General features: G+C 42.5%; 2 protein-coding genes across 7 annotated transcripts in view; both read right to left on the minus strand.

Annotated features, from left to right (window-relative positions):
• Positions 1–26: 26 nt before the first annotated feature.
• On the minus strand, positions 27–6,181 carry psph (phosphoserine phosphatase). 5 transcript variants are annotated; one of them, XM_089120898.1, is made up of 6 exons: positions 6,042–6,181; positions 5,511–5,658; positions 4,680–4,814; positions 4,007–4,152; positions 1,272–1,420; positions 27–349 (listed from the first exon to the last, which is right to left on the minus strand). In XM_089120898.1, exons 2-6 carry the CDS (start codon positions 5,648–5,650, stop codon positions 239–241), a joined length of 681 nt encoding a protein of 226 aa, XP_088977024.1. In that variant the 5' UTR covers positions 5,651–5,658; positions 6,042–6,181; the 3' UTR covers positions 27–238. The 5 variants fall into 5 exon arrangements, with proteins under 5 accessions (XP_088977024.1, XP_088977025.1, XP_088977022.1 ...); XM_089120899.1 differs by having other exon boundaries at positions 27–390; XM_089120896.1 differs by having other exon boundaries at positions 1,260–1,420.
• A 4,340-nt stretch (positions 6,182–10,521) lies between these two features.
• cep295 (centrosomal protein 295) overlaps positions 10,522–22,215 on the minus strand; it is a 48,585-nt gene continuing 36,891 nt past the window's right edge. Inside the window, exons 21-29 of one of the 2 annotated variants that reach the window (XM_039674746.2) lie at positions 20,420–20,517; positions 20,136–20,340; positions 19,935–20,048; positions 15,566–15,975; positions 15,009–15,140; positions 13,162–13,234; positions 12,529–12,772; positions 10,912–11,011; positions 10,522–10,649 (exon numbers count right to left, since the gene is read on the minus strand). In XM_039674746.2, coding sequence (XP_039530680.2) covers positions 10,611–10,649; positions 10,912–11,011; positions 12,529–12,772; positions 13,162–13,234; positions 15,009–15,140; positions 15,566–15,975; positions 19,935–20,048; positions 20,136–20,340; positions 20,420–20,517 — 1,415 coding nt within the window. In that variant the 3' untranslated portion in view covers positions 10,522–10,610. The other variant, XM_039674747.2, reaches the window with a different exon arrangement.

Consider the following 22,215-nt stretch of genomic DNA (forward strand, 5'->3'; position numbering starts at 1 on the left):
GTTCACACAGATGAAAGACGGCCGACGGCTGTTACTTGGTTTTATTCACTGTTATAAGAGTTCTCTTCAAGTATGGATACAGTTGTTAGTGTTAATCAGGTTCAATCACAGAAAACTGGCCTCTTGCAATATGTTCTATTTAAACAACCATTTCAGTAAACTAAAACATATTGACATTAAAAATTAGATAAAAACTAGGAAAGGCACAAAGATGGTGCTGACTGGGGTCTGTGCTCCACTAGATCTTCTCAAGCTCTTTCAGCAGCTCCCCGAAGCTGGTGACGTACCACGAGCACTGCTCCCGCACCTGCTGCCGCACCACGTTCCCCCCGAACCCGATGAACGCGCTCTGAAAAGACACGACCGCAACTTAACCTACGACCCCAAGACCTGAAGAAATCAAAATTAATACTGTGCAGTCTTGACCAAAACAATGTTTATCTCGCTACTTTCAAACATCGCTTTACTCCATAACGACAGCTGAGCTCTTCCTCCTGTGAGATGATGCGCTTCACACAGAATAAGGCAGTCGTGTGTTTATTAGTCATGTGTTTCAATCTTCTGATTATTCGGCTGCAGCGATGATCTCCTGTAACCGTACGTTCACACCGCCGCCGGCGAGAGCGGCAAAATTCACTCTTGCCGCTCTGTTAACGACGCCGTGGAAAGATTTGTGGATGCTCTGACGTTTATCGAATGCGTGATCTTTTTTAAAACGGTATTTAAAGGGGCCACAAAGCAAACAAGCATGTCAGTCGTTATTTTTGCAGAAAATTGATCGATGGAAATAACTTTAAAATTATAGTGACATGTTTGCTAACGAAATAAACAAATTAAAATCCATATGTGTGTGGTCATGGTTAAGTGCTATTATAATTTGCGTTCTCACTAAAAAAGTGTTCTAGCACGAAAATCTTGCCTATAAATAGCGTTGCGCGCCCTCTTATCAAATTCAAATTATCAACCTCGTCTATTTTGCTTGGGAACTAATGTGGCCGGAACCAAAGATTACAGGACTGCGTTCTGTGGGATTCTCTCAAACGGAGCACTTCTACATTCCGATTGGTTGCCGCCGAACCGCGTCATTGCTTATTACCGCCGCTCTCGCTGTCCGAAACGCGCCGCGGCTCTCAATGAAAATGAATGACTTCCGGCCACTTTGACGCTCTCGCCGGTGGCGGTGTGAACGTACAGTAATGATGTGTGTTATCGTGCTTCTGCGGCGGGGCATATTTGGTTTGTGTGTGTGTGAGACGCACTCTGGAACTCACCGCAGGAGGACAGGCCTCCAGATCAGTGGCTCCGTCTCCGATCATCACCACCGTCTCGAAGCCGTAGCGCTCCTTCAGACCCCGGATCACCGCGCCCTTCCCCCCCGACTGCGCCGTGGGCTGAGACTCGTCGAACCCAGCGTACTCGCCTGGCGGAGCACAACACACAACAAAGCCTCGGTAACTTACAACACACAAGCTTCATCAAACAATCACAACTAGGGGTGTAACGGTACATGTATTCGTATTGAACCGTTTCGGTTCGAGGCTTCCGGTTCGGTACGCATACAAACCGAACGATTGCTTGGACCATTTTTCCTGCCGGCAAAATTCGTGTTGACGTGGCCGACACAACGTTGCGCAACATCAAATGGCAAAGCAGAACGAAACTGCGCTCCTCGTTATGTGCTTCATGGATCGTTTATCAGTTCGGACCAGCAACATCTGTGCAGCGCGAGCCGATCTCGATCAAGCAACACTGTTAAAGGGTTAGTTCACCCAAAAATGAAAATAAAGTCATTAATTACTCACCCCCATGCTGTATCAACCCCGTAAGACCTTCGTTCGTCTTCGGAACACAAATAAAGATATTTTTTATTAAATTTGAGAGCTGTATCACTACCACATTGGCTGCCTAAGGGATTGCGATCTCCTTCAACTACTTCAGTTCAGTTCTTGTGCATGCGTCGTGGCAATCTAAGGAAGTCTCGTTTCAGGCCAAAAGGAAGAAAAGGAATAGCCGAATAAAGTCGATATTTTTGTTTGTTTTTTAGCACAAAAAGTATTCTCGTCGCTTGATAAACTTATAGTTGAGCCACTGTAGTCACATGGAATATTTAAAAATTTTCTTAATTGACTTTCTGGGCCGTCAAGAGCCAGTCCCGGAAGTCTATTTGGTAGTGATACAGCTCTCAAATTTAATCAAAAATATCTTCATTTGTGTTCCGAAGATGAACGAAGGTCTTACGGGGTTGATACAGCATGGGGGTGAGTAATTAATGACTTAATTTTCATTTTTGGGTGAACTAACCCTTTAACACACAGCGCTAAGAGATCCGGTAAAGAAAACATTTGAATTCGCCACTGAGGTAATAACATCGCTGCGAGATCTAGTGAGATGCATTCACATTTCTCCGTTATTAACCGTTGATCTCTATTAGATCAAACAGCGCTGTCATGGAAACCAGGAGAAACATTGTGCCGTGAATGAACTAGTACTTTACGTCCACAGACCAGCAACATTCACTATGGATTTAATATAGCAACACTAACTGGAACCAGTTTGGCTGGAATGGTGAAATGCTTTCAAGTACTTCACACATCTTTATCCAGCACTTCAAAATTCAAACATTATCTGAATAAATATATATTTAAAAGTTATTTTTAATGTGATGACCAAAACATTATTTGTTCATCCTTCACAAATGACCCCCATTTATAAACCTGAAAGTTTCAAGATCTAGGAAAACTCACACTTATTTAAAAATATTTTTTCTTTAAACAAATAGGAAATTTCTCTGGCATTTCCTTCTTTTTGCTGTATCGAAAACGTACCGAACCGTGACTTTAAAACCGAGGTACGCACCGAACCGTGATTTTTGTGTACCGTTACACCCCTACTCACAACACACATGCCTCGTCGGTTACTTAAAGGATTAGTTCACTTTTGAAAAAACTTTTGCTGATAATTTACTCACCCCCATGTCATCCAAGATGTCCATGTCTTTCTTTCCTCAGTCGAAAAGAAATTAAGGTTTTTGATTAAAACATTCCAGGATTTTTCTCCATATAATGGACTTCAATGGGAACCGGATGGTTCAAGGTCCAAAAGACAGTTAATAACAGTTTCAGATGCAGCTTCAAATGTCTTTAAACGACACCAGATGATGAATAAGGGTCTTATCATGCGAAACGATCGGTTATTTCCAAACTTATTCCAAAAATGTAACTTTTCTAAGGACAAATGCTAGCCTTTCTCCATTCTGTGAGGCGCGTTTGTAACGTCACGTATTACGTAATTACGTTCAAAAGGTCACGGGCGACGTAGCCGGAAGTACAGAGTCAGAGTATTTACAAGTTGAACGCATAGGTTGAACGTGAAAACTAACTCAAACGCCGTTTACAAAAAAAGGAATTAAAAGGAAAAACAACGATGTCGGACGGTTACGTCGCCCGTGACCTTTTGAACGTAATTACGTACTACGTGACGTTGCAAACGCGCCTCACAGAATAGAGAAAGGCTAGCATTTGTCCTTAGAAAAGTTACATTTTTGGAATAAGCTTTGAAATAACCGATCGTTTCGCATGATAAGACCCTTATTCATCGTCTGGTGTCGTTTAAAGACATTTGAAGCTGCATCTGAAACTGTTATTAACTGTCTGTTGGACCTTGAACCATCCGGTTCCCATTGAAGTCCATTATATGGAGAAAAATCCTGGAATGATTTCATCAAAAACCTTCATTTCTTTTCGACTGAAGAAAGAAAGACATGGACATCTTGGATGACATGGGGGTGAGTAAATTATCAGCAAAAGTTTTTTCAAAAGTGAACTAATCCTTTAACACACACACCTCTCGTCACTCACTCGCCTGAAGGAGCACAAAACACACGCCACAGGCTACGTTTACACGCACACCTGTTTTGTTTCAGTCGGGCCGAGTTGATTCCGACTGCTGAATCTGAGCATTACTAAACGCAGCGCCCCATGAGCCAGTGCAGGACGACGCCTCTTACCGTTGAAGTAAAACTTGAGGCGGTTTGCGTAGACGTGGTCCAGGGGAATGTGGAGCTGCGACGCCACGTGTTCGACGATGCAGCGGAAGCCGCCGGAGATGAGGAAGACCTTCACGCCGCGCTGATGAAGACGCTCCACCAGCTCCCTGAGGACACACACGTACGAATGCAGCGCACAATGGCCACATGCACTTTAGTGTACTTCATTTCACTGTAAATAGCATAATGTGTAGTGTATGTTGTGTAGTACATAGTATATAGTCTACACTCTGTGTATAATGTATAAGGTGTAAAGTGAAGTGCACATGTGTAAAAAGTGTGTACTATATACTGTGTGTGGTGTAAAGTAGTGTAAATGCAAAAAAGTGTGTAGTTTCTACTATAGTATATACACTGTGAATATAGTGTTGTGTTTACTGTATAGGGTAGTCTACAATGTTAAAAGCGCTATATAAATGAGGATGACTAGTGTGTGTGTGTATAGGGTGAAAAGTGTAGTGTAAATGTATAAAAAGTATATAGGTTGTAAAGTCTGTTTATTGTGAATGTATAAGTGTGTGTATAGTGTAGTTTGTATAAATATTGTGAGTAGTGTGTTTGTAGTGTATCAAAAGTAACTTTATTAATAGTGTAGTGTGTGCAAAGTGTATTGTGAAAAGCTTCGCACACACACCTGATCCCCGGCGTGAGCTGCGGCGGGTGGTCCGTCAGCAGTTTGTTGACCTGTTCCCTCGAACACTTGATGATGGACAGACGCTCACTCAGAGCTGTGTGGAACGAGACGGAGCCGCCCATGGCACTCCGGGTCCTGCGGACACACACAACCACAGGGGTGCGCTCTCAAACTCAGTGCTGTGAGTGTTTGCACACTGGCTAGGGTGCATATGTGTGTGTACTGTTGCCTTGTCCAAATACCATTCTCAAGTCAGCAAGACTGTCCCATGTCTTAAAGATGCCAAAGTGCAGTTCCCTAATGCACACTAAACCCACACTATCTCTAGGCTAAGCGTATCCCATAATGCATTATGTTCGTGAAGTTATGTGCCCCGAATTCACAAGATGTTAAGGAAACCATTCCACTGTCATTTACATTAATTACATGCATTTAATTTGGTCATAAAAACAAAGTGCTGACATTTTATTGGTGCAAAGATGAGAATGGTGTGTGTGTGTGTGTGTGTGTGTGTAGGCCTATTCTGTACAACATTTGCAAATGTTTTGATTGTGTGTCTTCTGCTAGTTACAGCGACTGCTGAACAGACTACATGAGGTTTATTCTAAAATGCAAAGTATTAAAAATAGAAGAAATAAAAGCCATGTAAACACTTGCATTTGTTTTGCAAGACTATAAATTAAGTGTGTCCTATCGAGTAATCATGATTACACACTTGCAGTCTTCATGACTACTCAGAGAGGAAATACGTCATGCAAGCAGACAAGAGCAAAGACCGCAAGTGTGCGTATTTTGGACAAGGCGAGTGCGTGTGTGTGTGTGTGTGCTGACATCTCCGTGACCGCGTCCCCGACGCCGCAGAACTTCGCGAGCTCGTCGATGCCCTCCTCGCGGATCACGGTGCTGTCCACGTCAAAGCACACGGCCTGCGCGCGCCTGAAGAGCTCCTGCGCGTGAGCCGCCGTTGTCATGGTGAAGCCTGGGCGACAGGAAACAGTCGTGGTGACGCCACTACAACAACAGCTCGTAAACATCAGCAAGAGCCGCTGAACCTCGACACAACACGAGCCTGGGTGCCAAGCGTTTAGTATGCGGCAGCACTCACGCTCGTTTGCACAACAGGCGCAGTGAAGCGTTACACACACGCATTCATTCATCTGGACAAACACACACAGTTGTTGCGTCAGCTGGTCTCATGCGCGAGCCGCCACCGGGAAACACGAACACACATACGTGTATAAACTACACAAAACAAGAATTTGAAGCACTCATTCAGAATTAAGATAACATTCGTACACTTACCACCAACAATCAAAAACAAGACACTTGACACGTTACGAGCATTGCGTCTTCGCTGCTTACCTTAATGCGCGCGGGTGAGATTCCTCGGCTGACTGTCACGAGCTCGTTCAAATCTCCTGCAAAGCGTCTCTGTGCGGCAGCGCGTGCGCGCAGTCATCTGCCATTCATTACTACTGAGCTCACGGACGGAGTCGGCCAATCAGATCACACTCATGTCATTCACACACCACTCTGATTGGTCCGTGGTTTTCATAGCTATGACGGAACAGGTCAAGCGAGTACTCATTCAGTATAAAACCACAAAATAATAATAGTACAGTAAAAAAAAAAAAAACACTTATAACACTTAACACTTAAAAAAAACCACTTATAACACCTAACACTTACAAAAAAAAAAAAAACACTTATATCAATATCATTTCTAAATGTCGTTTTAAAACGTTTGGTCTGCGGCTGAGTGAAACTAAATGCACATCAAATAATAAAATGTAAATTTTAATTTAAAAATACTACTTTAAGGCAATTTACCTTAAAAAACACAAATAACAACGACTTACTCAACCTCGTCTGTATGTTGTTTCTTAAAGTCCCCGTGACATCAAAATTGAACCTATTTACTTTGTTAGCGCATATTTCTAGTCTTGTGGTGAACAATTAATCCGTGCAAGTGAATATATATTAAAAAAAATGTTTTACCTTAGTAATCTTTAATCAAAATCTGAAAAGTTACTTCCGGTCTGGAACAATTTCTTTTTCTGATGACGTAGGTTTCACACACGCATCACACTCAGACATCTCATACTCACACACACACACACACACACACACACACACACACACACACGCATACAGTATGTACAGTAGCTATGAGAGGATATGCATGTCCAAACTTGCCCTGGGCCCCACCCCAATGAGTGGGACATGTTACCCTCATGACGAGCTGGAATGAGGATCACCCAGTCATTTGTTTGCAGGGTCACAATCACAGTCTATACTCACAGTAAACAATTCAAAGAGCTTTAGGGACTATACAGACCTCACCCTACCGGATATCTGTGCAAAACAGACCTTGTTATTTCAGCCCTCCCTTGTTTCTGAATATGGGTTTACATTGCAAATGCTATAGATTAAAAAAGAAGTTAAAAAAGTTAACATTGGCCCTATGGTAAAGATGAGGAGCCAAGGATCTTACCGGTTACACAACCCTGCTAGTTGAACCCTGGTCTTAAAGTCCCCCTGTGGTGAAAATCAAATTTTTAATGCATCAAGTTTACATTTTATGTGTGTATGTGGTGTTTTTAATGTTTTAAACCATGTGTAAGTTCATAAGTTGAGTATTTCCCCCTTAAAACTGTAGTGACAGTTTCAAAAACACGGTGTGAAATCGCTGGTGTTTCTGACGTCACAAACGACCTTGTGACCAATCAGATCAACATGTGATCGTCAACCAGCGGATCTCTGGGCTGAGTGAGTGGAGGAGGGGCTCATTTGCATATTCATAAAACCACACATACTAAATGAGGCAAGGGTGTCGAGTTACATTCGAGATATTTTAAGCCCTCATTTTGGCGATTAAAGACCCAGATAGCAAACTGACATTGAATCAACGTGGAAATATGACATCGAAACAACGTTGATCTGACATTGTTTTGCTCATCGAATTAACGTTGAACCAACGTCAGACGCGTCATTCTTTCAAAACTAACGGAAAATCAACTAACGTTATTAAAGCAAACCAATTTTCGATTTCATTTAGCTTTGAAGAATGCCGCGTCTGACGTTGTTTCAACGTTAATTCGATGAGCAAATCAACATTGTTTCAATGTCATGAGAGACGTCGTTTCCACATTGATTCAATGTCAGTTTGTTGTCTGGGGATGAGTTTAGGGGATATAAACCACCCTTTAAGTCCCCCTTGTAGTCAATGTAACACACCATTGGCGTTTAGTACCATTTTTGTGCAAAGCTAACAATTCAAAGTGTATTTTTTGCCAGCAAGAGTTTTTTTTTACCAGTGTTGATCACACTGGATCCATATCCAGCTAATGTTACGCTTCAAGTTGCAAACATCCCTCCAGAAGTGGTTTCAGAGGAACTGATATCATGCATCCACTCGCCTAACCGCTAGTTAAGATACAGTCGTAACAGAATGGCTGTTAGTGCAACCAGCCCCAGGTTTGACTGAATACGGCCCCTACTGATCTGTCAGGTCACATGATCACACGCACAAGGCCGCCTCATCCAGACTCTAGGTGCGTTCCTTCAACCGTAAGTGACTGCGAAGTGGACTTCACAGGGTGTTTCTCAATCTCAAGTGAGATTCAATCGAAGGGAACGAACATGTTCAGTTCGAGGGCACTGGAAACGGCGTAGGTAACATCGATAGATCACTTCACAGGAAGTGGAGAGTGAAGATCCCCCAACTGTCATTGAGTACCGCGTCACCTGAGCCAACCAGAGCAGAAGGAAGAGTTTAAAGGGTAACTAAACCCCTGGTCAGAGCCTGACTCCACCCACTGGCAATATTTGAAAATGCTGAAAAAGTGGGCAGACCCCAGCGGAGATAGAGGGGACGAAATAGACGCTAAAACACTCTATCCTGATCGTTTTCAATACTCACAATTCCAATTCCTGACGCCCTACAGTGGTTTTGACGACACAAGATAGTTTTTATACTGCCAAGGGCGTGGTGAGCTGAAACCTGCGTACGTCACGAGGTGTGGAACATCCAATAGGAAAATTCAACTGCAGTAGCCACCGTTCAACCTGAAGAGGGCAGCACTAAGACGATTTTACATCATACATTGTAGAAATAAAACACTCGAATCAATGACTGGTATTAACAGAGCCCGTCTAACGGAGAGCCTTGGCACTTCCTATTAGCCCCGTTGTGTATCACCTTGGTTGCAGTTCCATTAGAATTCCACTGGAGGTGATCGCGGGCGAGAGCAGAATGAATGGGAGTCTATGGGGCTAAACGGCTAAATGTGTCTCTTTCACCTGCTTGTCGTTAAATTAACAGATTTTATTGTTGATTCCGCAAGTTCAATATAGATTATAGGCCAAAAGTCGAACGAACGAGTACTTATGTCCTTTTGATTTCTTACAGGTTAGGCCATTGTTGGCCGGAACATGCTAGCATTCTGCTATTGTGTGACATCATCACATTTTTGAATGGATTTTTAGAACAGATAAGTGCTTAAAACTGCAATTTTCAGCTGAGTGTGTTATCTTAGCCCTCCCTTTTGAATGCAACTTTCAAATTACTTGACAAAAAATTACATCCTGAGAAAAGTGGATTTCTGGGGGTGAAACCCCATTGACTCCCATTCATTCTGCACTCGACCGCGAGCGCCCCCGCATGGACAGAGACGCGTTACTGCAGCCAGTCCAGAACCCGGAAGCAACCAGCCAGTGCCAGTTCTATTCAATTAGACATTCTCTGGTATTAATAAAGATCCATTCTTACAGATCATTAACTAAAAAAAGCTGGTTTAGTGTTTAGTTACTCTTTAAGTTTAAATTGAAAAATTCTAACGGCTCGAGTTTACGTAGGCATTTGAGAACTCAGACTATGGAAATGTAACACTCATAACTCATATATTAACAACAATATTTATATTGTGTAAATGAAAAGTGTTGAGAAGTGGCTGAGGCACTGTTATTTTTATATCTGACTTTATTAACCTTTATTAACCTCAGGAATGGGCAAGACAGTGCACGAGACGAGATGCCTACAATTACTACATATTAAGAGCACATTTATATACACACACACACATATACACATATATGTATATATATATATGAAGAGTTCAGATGCAAAAGCCTCTAAATGCCATTTGAAATTTTCTTCTTTAATGATTTAATGATCACTTGAATAACAATTAATAGGTAATCATTGCCATTTAAGTGAAATAACTGAACTTAAATATACAAGCTTGATAAAAATCATCATTTTAGAAGAAAAATTCAAATGGCACTTAGAGGCTTTTGGATCTGAACTCTTCATATATATATATATATAGAGATGACCAAATCAAAATGTATTTTCAAATGACACTTACTGTACAGCTTCAAATAGGTTTATCAATTTAAGTAGTCTATGTAATAAACGAATACGTTTTGATTATCAGATGTCTTTGGTTTTGTGTGTTTTGATGTATTTAGGTCTATCGTATGATTTTACATTTGAAAGTAAATTACAATATTTATGTGTTAAATCATAACCTGCAGGATATCCCAAATGAGTGATCGTCAGTGAAGTCCACTTCTTCTGATGTACCTTGTTCAGTGTGTGTGTGTGTGTGTGTAGGGAGCAGTGAACACTGCGTAGGGACCCTGTCGAGTGGATCATACAGTATTGCCTTCGCAGAAGCATGATGGGATATTTCCCCTCACTGCTGATTTGTTCGAGAGCTCCCCATTAATTTCACACTGATGTGTAAATAAGAGTCTTGTTTGGGATCGGGACAGTGTGTGCGGGACAGATTATCCTTTTTCCCAAATACAGCGACATTCACAATGACACACACAACTATTAAATTAAAGAACATTTTACTTAAAATACACAACATACAGACATACAGATAAAAGTGCTAGAGATTTTAATCAGGCGCAGCACAGACGTCACGGCTGGAGTTTGGCCCTCAGTCTCTCCAGCGTCTTCTGTAAGAGAGAGAGGGGTGCGTCACAAACCTCATCGTGTCCACATCTGCACAGCAGCGAATATTCAGATCATCATTTACTCCAAAAGCAAAGAAATGAAAAGATAACGGGTGTGTGAAAGCTAAAGCGGTCCTCTCAGGCGGAGCAGCTCCCTTTAGATCTCAAGGAGAGCCACGTTTCCAGCATTCGTGATTCAGTCCCGTGACCCAGATCCTGCTCCTCATCCTCATGTGTGTGTGTGTGTATGTGTGATGCGGCTAACCCTTTGGAACTCTCTGGCTTTCTCCCGGTTCCTGGCGTACGCTTCCTGGCGGCTCCGGGACTCCTTCTGCTGCTTGACTTCCTCCAACTGACTGTACAATCTGAAACGCAACCGCAAGTTCAGACACACACCACACTTATGTGGAGCGGATTCTATTCATCGCCACATGCGAGTATACATTCTGCCACTTTCTTTCAGACCGACTGCAGGAAGTGTTTATCATGAGAACTGGTTTACGAGCTCCACATGGTTGTGTCTAGTTCACACTTCTATTTTCAGTACATACACCAATGAGCTACAACTGAAGAGTGTTTTTATGCAACATGACATCATGACTTTTGCGCAAACATACACGCCACTTTCAAGTTAAGTTATCTCTACGCATTTTGAGCTATTCGCGTGTATCCACGTGTATGTCTACGCCATTAACCTCTTAACTGTCACCCCCCCTTTTTTGAATATAGATGAAAATGCACATTTCGAACTTAAATGGTTGTAATTCAAGAATGCTTTGGAATATAGACATATGATTGGTCTTGTTTTAAAGAAGACATTTGGCAGATTTTTGTAGAAGTGAAATAAATTAAGAAAGTGAGACAGAAAAAAAGTTATAGAAGTTTGAGTTTAAAGAAATGTACAATGTAAAAATATGAATTATTCATATTTTACATAAAATATATATTTTCAAAACCTGGGCTACTCTAAAACGGCAGAAAGATCAAAGCCAAAAATCTGAACAAGTTGTGTTTCAAATTTTAGGTTGATATCTCAAAAAATGAGCTTTCAGTGAGATTTTGTTTGAGCGCAGTACCAAACTTTTTCACTAGGGCACAATCAGACTCCATTACTGCCCATATAAGGGCGCCTGCATTTCCATTCGTGTTTTGAGTGATATGAATCATTATTTTCACAATTTTCATACAATTTCTGAAGTAAAAATCCTATTCAGGAGTAGCATGGGAAGTTTGGCAGATTTTGAAATGAATTGAACCTCTAAGAAACACATACAAAGAACACGCATGTAAGTCATAGCTAGCTGCCACGTCACAAATGGTGAATTTATTATTTTTTTTCTTGATATTTCAAACTTTTCAGACCTTTTTTCCAAAATAATTGAACGGATTCTATCTTTTGAACTTTTGGCATGAAAACAAACTGAGGTATCTACCATTTTTTCATGATTTTTCATGTTTGAAGGTCTGAACACGCCTTATGAGTATGAAAATATTCTTGTTGCATATTGATAAATTATGGCTCCTCTGTAATATATTTTGAAAATCAGTCACCAAATATGGAAACTAGAGATTGTAAGCTTTCAAATGATATATAGTTTGTCAATATTATTTAAGGTATTTACTAAGATATTATTGTTAAATATAGTGGCAAACGTTACTTAATGAGATCAGTCTGTTTTATGTGTGATTATTCCATTTCTGCGGTACACTTGAATGCTTACGCTAGACCTATCTGAGAAAAATACAGCGTTGCTTAAATCGCCTCAAATTGCTACAAATTAGTGTTCGTGAGATGCCCATCGCCCCATTGGCTCTGTACTGAACTAGCGGCTGCAGGAACAGGTGTGTTAGCGTAGAGCAGATGTGCTTCGGTGAGCCGTACCTCTGTGTGCGCCGGTGCATCTCTGCCTCCTCCACGCGTCTCTGAGCGGCGGTGCAGATCCTGACCTCAGCGACACTCTTCAGTGTGTGTTCAGGCGTGCCCGCTTCGACAGCGTGTGCTGCGGTGGACGCGCGCCGCTCGAGGCGTCTGGCTCGGATCTGAGCGACCCGGAGCGCCGACCTGTGAGCCAGACCGTCCCGCCGCTGCCGCCGAGCAGGAGCGCTCTGAAACTCCAGCAGCATCACTGCAACACACACACATACGATGCTAACACGGCACGCTAGCAATAGACACAATCCAATTTCTAATTGTGATAACGAATGCCACGATCACGGAATTGTTCAAAGCCACGATTACAAAAAAAAAGATCCACTTCCAGTAGGCGAATCACGACTCCTTCAGAGAATCAAGTGCATTATAATCGGCCTAGAATCCCTGAAGTAGTGTGTGGCGGGACGTGCAGCTTGACGACTATGGGGAAGTGTGTGTCCCAAACGAGCTGAGAACCACTGGTATAAAGCTATTCAAAACATCAATGTAAATTGTGAGAATCTTAATTAATAAAAATGCAATTACAATTTCCAGGGAATAATCAACAATTTAGATTGATGAAGAGTCTGAAAGTTCACCAACCAGCATGAGGGAACGACGGCTCTGGCTCCTCTGATTGGCTGTCGTCCTCCACCGGACGGCTCTGCGCTTGGCCCTGCGAGAGACAGGATCTGTAAGGTCTGAATCTTAAAGTCGTCGTTCACTTTAAAAATGAAAATTGCCGCATGATTTACTCAGCCTCGGGTCATCCTAGGTGTATATGTGTCTTCTCTTAGACGAACACAGACTTATATTAATGAACACCCTGATACTCTGAGTTTTACGTCGGAAGTAGCGCAGTGCGTCATGGTGTAGCGTAAATATCAGCAGTACGTAGCATTACTCGCGTTTTACAGTCGAATCCATCCGATGTTCACTGGCCAGAAGCTAGTTATTTTCCTTTTAAAAATTCGATGTATATTTTTCTTAAACTCATATTCTTGCTTCAAAAGGCCTTTATTAACCCTTCACAGCCGTGTGGAGCACTTGTGATGGATTCGTGCACTTTCATGATGGACTCGTGCGCTTTCGCGATGGACTCGTGCGCTTTCATGATGGATTCGTGCGCTTTCATGATGGATTCGTGCGCTTTCACGATGGATTCGTGCGCTTTCATGATGGATTCGTGCGCTTTCATGATGGACTCGTGCACCTTCGCGAAGGACTCGTGCGCTTTCATGACGGACTCGTGCGCTTTCATGATGGACTCGTGCACTTTCGCGATGGACTCGTGCGCTTTCGCAAAGGACTCGTGCGCTTTCGCGACGGACTCGTGCGCTTTCATGATGGATTCGTGCGCTTTCATGATGGATTCGTGCACTTTCATGATGGATTCGTGCACTTTCATGATGGATTCGTGCACTTTCATGATGGATTTGTGCACTTTCATGATGGACTCGTGCACCGTCGAGAAGGACTCGTGCGCTTTTATGATGGATTCGTGCGCTGTCATAATGGATTCGTGCACTTTCATGATGGACTCGTTCACCTTCGAAGGACTCGTGCGCTTTCGCGAAGGACTCGTGCGCTTTCACGACGGACTCGTGCACTTTCATGATGGACTCGTGCGCTTTCGCGAAGGAATCGTGCGCTTTCACGACGGACTCGTGCGCTTTCATGATGGACTCGTGCACTTTCATGATGGATTCGTGCGCTTTCACGACGGACTCGTGCGCTTTCACGACGGACTCGTGCGCTTTCACGATGGATTCGTGCGCTTTCATGATGGACTCGTGCACCTTCGCGAAGGACTCGTGCGCTTTCATGACGGACTCGTGCGCTTTCATGATGGACTCGTGCGCTTTCATGATGGATTCGTGCGCTTTCATAATGGATTCGTGCACTTTCATGATGGACTCGTGCACCTTCGAAGGACTCGTGCGCTTTCGCGAAGGACTCGTGCGCTTTCGCGACGGACTCGTGCGCTTTCGCGACGGACTCGTGCGCTTTCGCGACGGACTCGTGCGCTTTCGCGACGGACTCGTGCGCTTTCGCGACGGACTCGTGCGCTTTCGCGACGGACTCGTGCGCTTTCGCGACGGACTCGTGCGCTTTCACGATGGATTCATCCACTTTCATGATTCGTGCACTTTCATGATTCGTGCACTTTCATGATTCGTGCACTTTCATGATTCGTGCACTTTCATGATTCGTGCACTTTCATGATTCGTGCACTTTTATGGACTTCAAACAGATGGTTGTCATGCACTACCATTATAAAGCTCAGAAGAGCCAAGACGTTTTTTAATATAACTGTGTTCGTCTGAAAGAAGACCGTCATATACACCTAGGATGACTTGAGGGCGAGTAGATCATGGGTTAATTTTCATTTTAAAGCGAAAGGTTCCTTTAAGAAGTGCTGCATGATGCACACTCATCTGCACGCTCACCTCCCTGCAGTCAGATGTGCCCTCCTGTGGCTCACTCCCCAAGTCTTCACTGAGGTCCTGTAGGGTGGACTCCGGCAGGCTGATGAAGGAGATGGTGGACTCCTCCAGGATGCCCTTCACGTCACCCGCCGCCTGGCAGGAGCAAGACAGGATTACAGACGCGGTATCTGAGTGTCCTACATGAGCGTGGTGTGTGTGACGCTCATGCACGGCCTACTCTAGTCACACCAGCATGAGCCGCCTCAGGTTTAGCATTGTTGCGCTGCAGTTGGACACTATTAAAGGGACCGTTCACCCAAAAATGTTAACAGTCTTTTTAACCACGTATATTAAATGAGGCCAGGGTGTCGAGTTACAATCAAGCTATTTTAAAGGCATGAAGAATGTTTTTCAAAGAAAACCTTTTAAATGTAATTTTTGTGATCAGAGATGATTTATACGGGATACAATTATTGACCACATTATTGACCAACGCTTATGTACTGCAGATGTGTGTTTTTCTCTCACTGAACTCAAAGAATCAAGCACAAAGCTATATATGGTTTCGTAGACTCTACCTGTGCTCTCTCCAGAAGCTCACTCAGCGTGTTTTCCTCCACAGCTGACATCACTTCCTGCGAGGGTAACTGGGCTGCGGGTGCAAGGCTTTCTTTCTGTAGACGGGTCTGGAGAGGGGAGCGTGGCACGAGGCTAGCGTCCATGTCATGGTTCTCACAGAGGGACTCGTGGGAAAGAGAGAGCTGCTCCACGGACATCTGCAGGTCCGCTCGAGGCGGAGTCAGTGCGTCTGCGCGCAGGAGCTGCAGGGACTGGTCTGTCGAGTTCAGCCAATCAGAGGCCTCGTCCACGCTTGCATCCGTGCCACACTTCTCTGCTTCCAGCGGGACACAGAGAGCCGTCGAACAGTCCACGCTCTCGTTGTTTGTGACATCAGAGGGCAGAGGAAGAAACAGATCCGAGGCGTCATCTACGGCACAGAAAATAATGAACATCAGGAACAAGAAATGGCTGAGAGAGAACGTGTCGGTCTTTGCTTTTTGCACAAGTGATTAAAATAATGCGCCCAAATGAAGTTAAAGATCTCAATTAGCACAAAATATAACGTTCATTTGAATTAATGAAAATCAACACTCCAATAAAAACTGAGTTTCCTAAAAACAGTTCAATTGCACAGAAGGCAGTTTTTAGCTCAACTTAATGACTGTGGAGCAGAAAAATTATATAATATAAACATTTTAATGGTGAAATTTGTATGTTTGAATAAATCCTGATAAATCTGCTTTTAATGACTATGGCCCAGTCGCACTGACACCTATTGTTATGAAATGCTTTGAACGGATAGTCCTGCAACACATCAAACATATTATTCCCCCCTCTCTGGACCCTTTCCAGTTCGCATATCGGGCCAACCGATCCGTCGATGAAGCAGTTGCTGTTCTTCATTCAGCTCTCTCTCTCTTGGAAACAAAGAACTCTTATGTGCGAATGCTTTTTATAGATTTTAGTTTGGCTTTTAATACCATCATTCCACAGCAATTTTTGACCTATTGTCATAATAGCAAATGGATATGCATACGTTCACGCACACACATAAGCATGCATACATTCATGCACATACAGTACTGTGCAGAAGTCTTAGGCACACTAGTATTTTCACCTCAAAGAAATGGTTTTAAGCCAGTTATTTATATATTTTGTTGTAGTGTCTCAGTAGGAAATATCAGTTTACATTTCCAGACATTAATTGTGCCATTAATTGTAATAATCCAGTGAAATTTTTGATTGCACAAGGATTCTGACAGCAGCCAATGCTCCACACGGAGGTCTGATCTCAACATCATCGAGTGCATCTGAAATTATATGAGGAAACAGAAAAAACTGAGACTAAGACCAGAAGAACTGCGGCAACGTCTCGAAGGTAGTGCCTGGCTGCCTGCAAAGCTACAGTACTGTGAAAAATCACTTGTGTAAAAATGCTGTAAATGAGAATGTTTTCAAAAATAATGTCATAAGCATAAATAGATTTTATTTATCAATTCACTTTTATGAGTTAAAGGGTTAGTTCACCCAAAAATGAAAATTCTGTCAGTATTTCCTCACCCTCATGTTGTTCCAACCCCGTAAGACCTTCGTTCATCTTCGCAACACAAATTAAGATATTAAGATCACTCCTGTACTAGTCCATAGGCTTCTTGAGGGACTGGCTCTTGCTGTCCTCGAAAAGTCATTAAAGACATCGTTAAAATAGTCCAAGTGACTACAGGGGCTCAATCTTAACTTTATCAAACGACGAGAACACTTTTGTGCGCAAAAACACAACAAAAATAACGACTTTATTTCAACTATTGGTTTATTTCTCCCTCTGCGCGAGTCAGGTTACTAGTTTAATAGCGTAAGCTTCTGTTATTGTACGTCACACGCATCACACACACATGACCAGCGTCAGCCAATAGTGAGCCTACGTGTGACGTAGCTCTACGCAATCACACTACGTTAACTGACTACAGGCTCATGGAGAAGGAAGTGAAAAATTGAAATAAAGTCGTTATTTTTGTTTTTTGCGCACAAAAGTGTTTTCGTCGTTTGATAAAGTTAAGATTGAGCCCCTGTAGTCACTTGGACTATTTTAACGATGTCTTTAATGACTTTTCGAGGACAGCAAGAGCCAGTCCCTCAAGAAGCCTATGGACTGTATGCAGGAGTGATCTTAATATCTTAAATATCTTAATTTGTGTTGCGAAGATGAACGAAGGTCTTACGGGGTTGGAACAACATGAGAGTGAGTAAATACTGACAGAATTTTTAATTTTTGGGTGAACTAACCCTTTAACTATTATTAAATTTTAACAGTTAACTAAATCAAATCAATGGGTGTTTAGTACCCTTTACGTTTAAAACAGCTTTTGTCCAGGTATTGCACATAGTTTTTAGTTTTGCGTCTTTGGAAACGTTGCCGCAGTTCTTCTGGTCTTAGTCTCTGTTTTTTTCTGTTTCTTTATATAATTTCAGATGCACTCGATGATGGTGAGATCAGACCTCCGTGTGGAGCATTGGCTGCTGTCAGAATCCTTGTGCATTCAAAAATTTCACTGGATTATTGTCTGGAAAAGTGAACTGATATTTCCTACTGAGACACTACAACAAAATATTTAAATAATAATAACTGGCTTAACCATTTCTTTGAGGCGAAAATACTAGTGTGCACTAGGGCTGTGAATCTTTGGGTAGACAGCGAATCGATTCGATTCACGATTCATAGGTTTTTGATTCGATTCATGAACGATTTGTGCAAATTCAGAACGATTCGATGCGATTCACATCCAAATTCGATGCGATTCGATTCTTAATTTTTTATATGCATTATAGTATTATTTCAATGCTTCACCCATCTTTGTCTGGGTTTGAATTAGCCTACACAGCGGCCTACGGGGATCAGAGAGTGGGGATTTTGTCCATTGTTAATGTTAGTTCATGTTTGTTTTTAATTTTAATGAATATATTATTATAAAAAAAATTCAATGGCCTACAAATTAGCATTTGCAAGTAGCAAATATTTTGAAAAAGGCTTGCATTAAATGACTACATGCACACATTAATGGAGACGTTTTCATTAGTTTCATTTTGCGTCCTCTCAGTGCACTCGTTATCATCTTTTCACTGGATTTTGCTCGCGCTCGGTCCCATAGCTCTCATGCTTTCATAACGTTAACTACAGATTTTTGAGCAGTCCATGTTTGAGCTCTCTGTCGAGAAAGCAATAGTTTTGAGGCAAACCGCTCAAGCCATTGATAAAGCTGCCATGCCATTGCGTGGGCACTATGAAATAAAACGCTTTCATTCATTTATTACATGGACTCTCCGTACACGCAAGGTGGTCTCTCGCTCGCTTTCCCTCTCTGCCGAGTGCGTGCAGCCGTGTGTGAACGCGCGATACGCGGTTTGGAGCACAACCTCTGTCTCGTATGCACGCTCGCTCTAGATTCCGGGAGATTTTAACTAATTTGCGGTAATACAAGCTGATCACGACACGAGTAGCTCAACAGGTAGAAAGATAAACTCATCTTTCAGGCATTTGACCGACCGGGCTTCAGCGTGAGAAATCAGGGGTGTGTGAGCGCCTGAAACCAATCAAATGCGGATGTCGTATGACGGCCAATGCGTGAGGCAGCTTGTACCAGGAACACTTTAAGGTTGTGTTTATATATTTTAAACCACTGAATCGCTATAAAATCGTGATTAATTCGATTCTTAGCCTTTTAAATCGATTATTCACGTAAATAAACGATTCACGATTCAAAATACATGTTTCAGGATCGATCGCCAGGATTTATAATCGATGCATCGAGAAAACGAGTGAATCGGTACACCCCTAGTGTGCACAGTTCCGTACATATATATATATATATACACACACATTCAAACATTTTGCTGTTTTTATACTTGTAATTTATTGAAACAATATGTGCTGAATGTTTGCATTGTGATTTTATATATAATTTTTTATTGTATAGAGTTGTGTTGGGGATTTTTTTTTAACACCATGAGTCTGAGGGAAACGAAATTTCAATCTTCTTTATGTTCTGTACATGGAGTAAGAATCGACAAATAAAAAACTGAACTGAACTGATCTATTTTAAGAACAGGTTAAGTTAAACTAATGAATACGTAATACGATGTGCGCATATACACTGTTTATCAAATTACACCTTATTGTAAAGTGTCACCAACAAAACTCAGTTAACATTAGCATTCGCTGAGCAACAGTCATCAATACTGTAACCAGCTGACACTCCCTTCACCAGAACTTGGCAGGCATCGGCTACAGGAACGCTGCCAGCTTGTATTTTACTAAATAATCCGACCTTGGTGTCATTTTTGACGAGTGTGAACCCACCCTACAAAAAGTGTTTTTGTTCTTTGAGTTACCGCGTGGGGCGTCAGTAGAAGCGTTTCTGTTCTCGTCTGAGTGCAGTGAGGCCGGTAACATCAGTGACCCGACATCAGCGGGCCGGTCCGGACCGGAGCTGCTCACCACTGCGGCTGAAGCAACACACACACACACACACACACACAGTCAGAGTAATGAACCACCCCGGCAGAGACGCCACCAAAGCCTCACATCGTTACCTGCGCAGGCGCTGCTCTGATCAAACACCTGAGACGAACCCATGTCTGACGCGGTGCCGATCAACTGGCTCACGGCGGACTGAAGGAGCTCAGAGTCTGAAGCCCTGTCCCGCTCCGAAGACGCCTCAGACGGGGGTTCACCGGGTCGGATGGACAACTGATCAGACAGGCGCTCAAGGATCCGGGTCACGGCCTCGCTCCAGCCCTGAAGTGATCACGCCAAGACATTAGCAAGGCAACAGGGTGAGGAGACTGCGAATGAGAAACATGCATATGTGTGGCACCTGGCGGCTCTGATCGGCTCTCACTGCATTTCTAGATGAAGAAGAGGAAGATGATGAGGTGTCAACGTCTGGATGGGGATGAAGCGGCAGGAAAGCACCTGAAAACAAAACAACCGTATCAGAATAAGACGCTTTTAAAAAATAAAAACAAAAACGCATTGACATTTTTTTATTTCAATGCAGTTCAGAATATGGATGATTGTAAATGCCGATATGCAGCAGTTAGTGAACCGTGATAATGACTCGACGAGTCTACGACGAGCCGGCTCGCTCTGATTTACCGGAGGACTTTTCTTGGTAAACTATATTTGGTATAAACAACAACAAAACTGGCATTTTGCCATAATTGGGTGAGTATCCTCATAAGAGCAGTCTTAAAGCTACACTGTGTAACTCTTTTAGTTTATTCTTAGCTTAAAAACTAGGGCTGTCAGTTTAACGAGTTATTAACGGCGTTAACGCAAACCCACTTTAACGGCGTAAATTTTTTTATCACGCGATTAACGGACTTTTTGTCCTAGCAAACTTTGTAGTTTTTTCACATGCTTTTGCAACTTTTGATCCATTTCGGCGTCTCGCGCTCGTCATCCACTCAAAGCCGGCTCGCAAGCCGAAACGTGTGCGGCACGCCTGTTGTTTTGTTTATGGTCTAGATCCAAGCCATTGAAATGAATGGGTTTCAGATCGCAGCGCGAGGACGTTTTGTTCCGCACACACTCGTTTCGGCTTGCGAGGTAACGTTTTGAGTGCATGACGAGCGAGAGACGCCGAAATGGATGCCCTAAGATACTGAATGGACAGTTTACTTTTAAAAAGTTGCCAAATTGTCCCATTAACAAGACCAAGTGATCTGTGTGTTTTGTCGTTGTGAACTGAGCTATCATCATCGCAGCACGTCCAGTCTGAAACACCACTTGATGATGGCCAAGCACACACACACACACACAGATGATGCGAATTCTCCACCCCCTCGCCAATATCAGGACCTCGTTAGTATTTCTTTCACCCTTTTATTGATACAGTGTTGCATTGTGTGAGAGATTATTTGTATACGTGTGAAATTGAGCACTATTCCAATGTTATTTTCAATAATAATAATAAAAAAACCATTTGCACTAAACAAGCCAATGCACTTTTCCATGTTGATAAGAGCATTAAAATGAGAAAAAATAATGTAATAAAAATAAATCAAAAGACCTTTAGAATAGATAAAAATGTGCGAATAATCGCGAGTTAACTATGACATTAATGCGATTAAATGTTTTAATTGTTTGACAGCAGCACTACTAAAAACACTTAGTTCTTTCAAAATATATGTGCTCATTAGTCTACATTTACTTTGTTCAAGTAATAAAGTATTCTCGTGAGTGTATAATATGCCATTGAAAACACATACGGGTGAAGGGTTCTGATGTCGGTCGCCATGTTGCCCCTCCATCTTGAATGTACATTAGCCAAAGAGGGACATACCCGTTAATTCAAGCTTAGCCTTTCGCGTTTACGTTTGCGTTAACACTCATGGACGAGGTCGAACTGGAAGCCATGTTAATCTTGGACTACATTGGCCACCGTAGGAGTTAAAACGAAAACGGAATTGAGAGGAACAGAAACTAATATTCACTGGATGGTCATATACCTTTTCACCACTAGATGGGGGTATATAAAAAAAAAAACACAGTGTAGCTTTATTGAAACGCAAGAGTTGTGAGGAAGTGATCCAATCAAATCAAAAGAACAAAGAGAGTTACTCACTGCTCTTGATTAAAGAACTTTTAGCTTTAAAATCAACAATAAAT

The sequence above is a fragment of the Pimephales promelas genome, chromosome 16, assembly GCF_988280905.1.
Source record: "Pimephales promelas chromosome 16, fPimPro1.hap1.1, whole genome shotgun sequence".
Classification (NCBI taxonomy): domain Eukaryota; kingdom Metazoa; phylum Chordata; class Actinopteri; order Cypriniformes; family Leuciscidae; genus Pimephales; species Pimephales promelas.